The following is a 1808-nucleotide window of genomic DNA, read 5'->3' on the forward strand; positions in this document are numbered from 1 at the left end:
GCAGCACCTCCACACGGCTAGGAAACCCCTCCAGGGATGGGGACTCCAGCACCGCCCTGGGCAGCCTGCGACAGCCCTGCACAACCCTCTCTGTATAGAAATTCTTCCTAATATCCAACTTCAACCTCCTCTTGAGCAACTTGAGTCTGTTTCCTCTTGTCTGTCGCTTGTTCTTGGGGTGAAGAGACCAACCCCCACCTCGCTCCAACCTCCTGTTGGGGAGGTGTCGAGAGCCAGAAGGTCTCCTCGGAGCCTCCTTTGCTCCAAGCCCAAACTGGACCCATGATTCCAGGTGTGGCCTTCCCAGTGTCCCCAGTACAGGTGGACAATCCCTGCCCTGGTCCTGCTGGCCACACCGTTCCTGATACATGCCAGGATGCCGTTGGCTTTCTTGGCTGCTTGGGCACTCTGCTGGCTCATGTTCAGTCGGCTGTCAACCAGCACCCCCAGGTCCCTTTCCACTGTGCAGCTTTCCAGCCACTCCTCCCCAAGCCTGTAATGCTGCAGGGGGTTATTGTGGCCCAAGTGCAGGACCCGGCAATTGGTCCAGCCGCTGTCACCAACACCCCCAGGGCCTTTTTCCCAGGCAGTTTCCAGCTGCTCTTGCCCCAGCCTGGAGCGTTGCCGGGGGTTGGTGTGACCCCAGGGCAGCACATTAATGGCTGAAATAATAATATTAAAAATGCTGCAGGGACTCGGGTCACGTGCAAGAGATGACACGGGGAAGAAACACGTTCTCTAACTCCTGTCCTCTTCTGCCCCAGGTAAGGAGCCCGGCCTCTTCGACCTGGTCATTATTAACGATGACTTAGAGCAGGCCTATTCGGAGCTGAAGGAGGTGCTCCTGGAGGTGAGTCTGTCTGTAGGTGGCTGCAGAAGCGTGACCTCATGCCCACTCTTGATCTCGTATGAGCTGCTCAGGGATGCAGTTGAGCAGAGATCGTGTATGAACGATGATGGATCGAGCGGGGAATCGGATCCAGCGCAGTACTGGGGTGGGGGTAGAACAAACGCACGTCCCTGGGTCGTATGGAAGGGTTGTGCTCTTTTTGAGGAGTCTCCAAGTCAAACCTTGTCTTGTCGCTAAAGACTCGTGTGTAAACTTCGAGCTTGGTCTGCTTGAGCCGGGCTCAGGAGGTCTCCAGAGCTGTGGAACCAGAGCGATTCCCAGAGAGGCGGAGGCTCACTTGGTTTCTGGGCCTTTACAGGAAATCCAGAAGACCCAAGAATCCAGAAAGTCCTGAGCTGAGCCTGCTTGGGACGTTTTAACCTCGCACATCATTCCCGAAGCGCATCACACTGTTTTATTCCAAGAGACATTCCCTATAGGCCCATCCTTCTCCTGGGTGACTCCAGAACGTTTCTATTAAAAGGAAAGAAAACGAAACCCGGTCACGTTTGTGTCTCTGTCCGCCCCGCGCTCGCCGTGGGCTCTCCCAGGTTGGTACCTCAGGCAGGAGCTTGGAAGTGATGTCACCCTCGGCCTCTGCGGCATGGAGGAGCGGTGCTGGGGCAGAGGGGTTTGTTTCCTGCACCGAGAGGAGGTGAGGACGGTGGTGGATACGATCTGTCCGCCGCCCTTTTTGATCTGGGGGAAAAGCCCTGCGAGCTCCTGCTCTGCTGTCCTGGCAGCAAGCGGGTAACTTGCGAGGGCTTGTTGTTTCACTTGGATTTAGGTGCAGGGGGTGTTCGGATGCTCCTACACCTACAGGCTGTGGGAGGAAAGAGCCTTCCCCAGCTGTGCTGGAGGGCAGCAAAAAAACTCCCTCTTCCTAGGAGGGATCCAGGGTAAGATGGGGAGGGGCTGT

General features: G+C 56.5%; 1 protein-coding gene across 1 annotated transcript in view; it reads left to right on the forward strand.

Annotated features, from left to right (window-relative positions):
• The window catches only part of GUK1 (guanylate kinase 1), a 7992-nt gene extending 6605 nt beyond the window's left edge, over positions 1-1387 (forward strand). Inside the window, exons 6-7 of the mRNA XM_010133771.1 lie at positions 765-850; positions 1209-1387. Of these exons, the coding sequence (XP_010132073.1) occupies positions 765-850; positions 1209-1244 (122 nt within the window). The 3' untranslated portion in view covers positions 1245-1387. The remainder of the gene's footprint in view (positions 1-764; positions 851-1208) is intronic.
• Positions 1388-1808: the final 421 nt, after the last annotated feature.

This window comes from Buceros rhinoceros, unplaced genomic scaffold, assembly GCF_000710305.1.
Source record: "Buceros rhinoceros silvestris isolate BGI_N320 unplaced genomic scaffold, ASM71030v1 scaffold15423, whole genome shotgun sequence".
NCBI classification, from domain to species: domain Eukaryota; kingdom Metazoa; phylum Chordata; class Aves; order Bucerotiformes; family Bucerotidae; genus Buceros; species Buceros rhinoceros.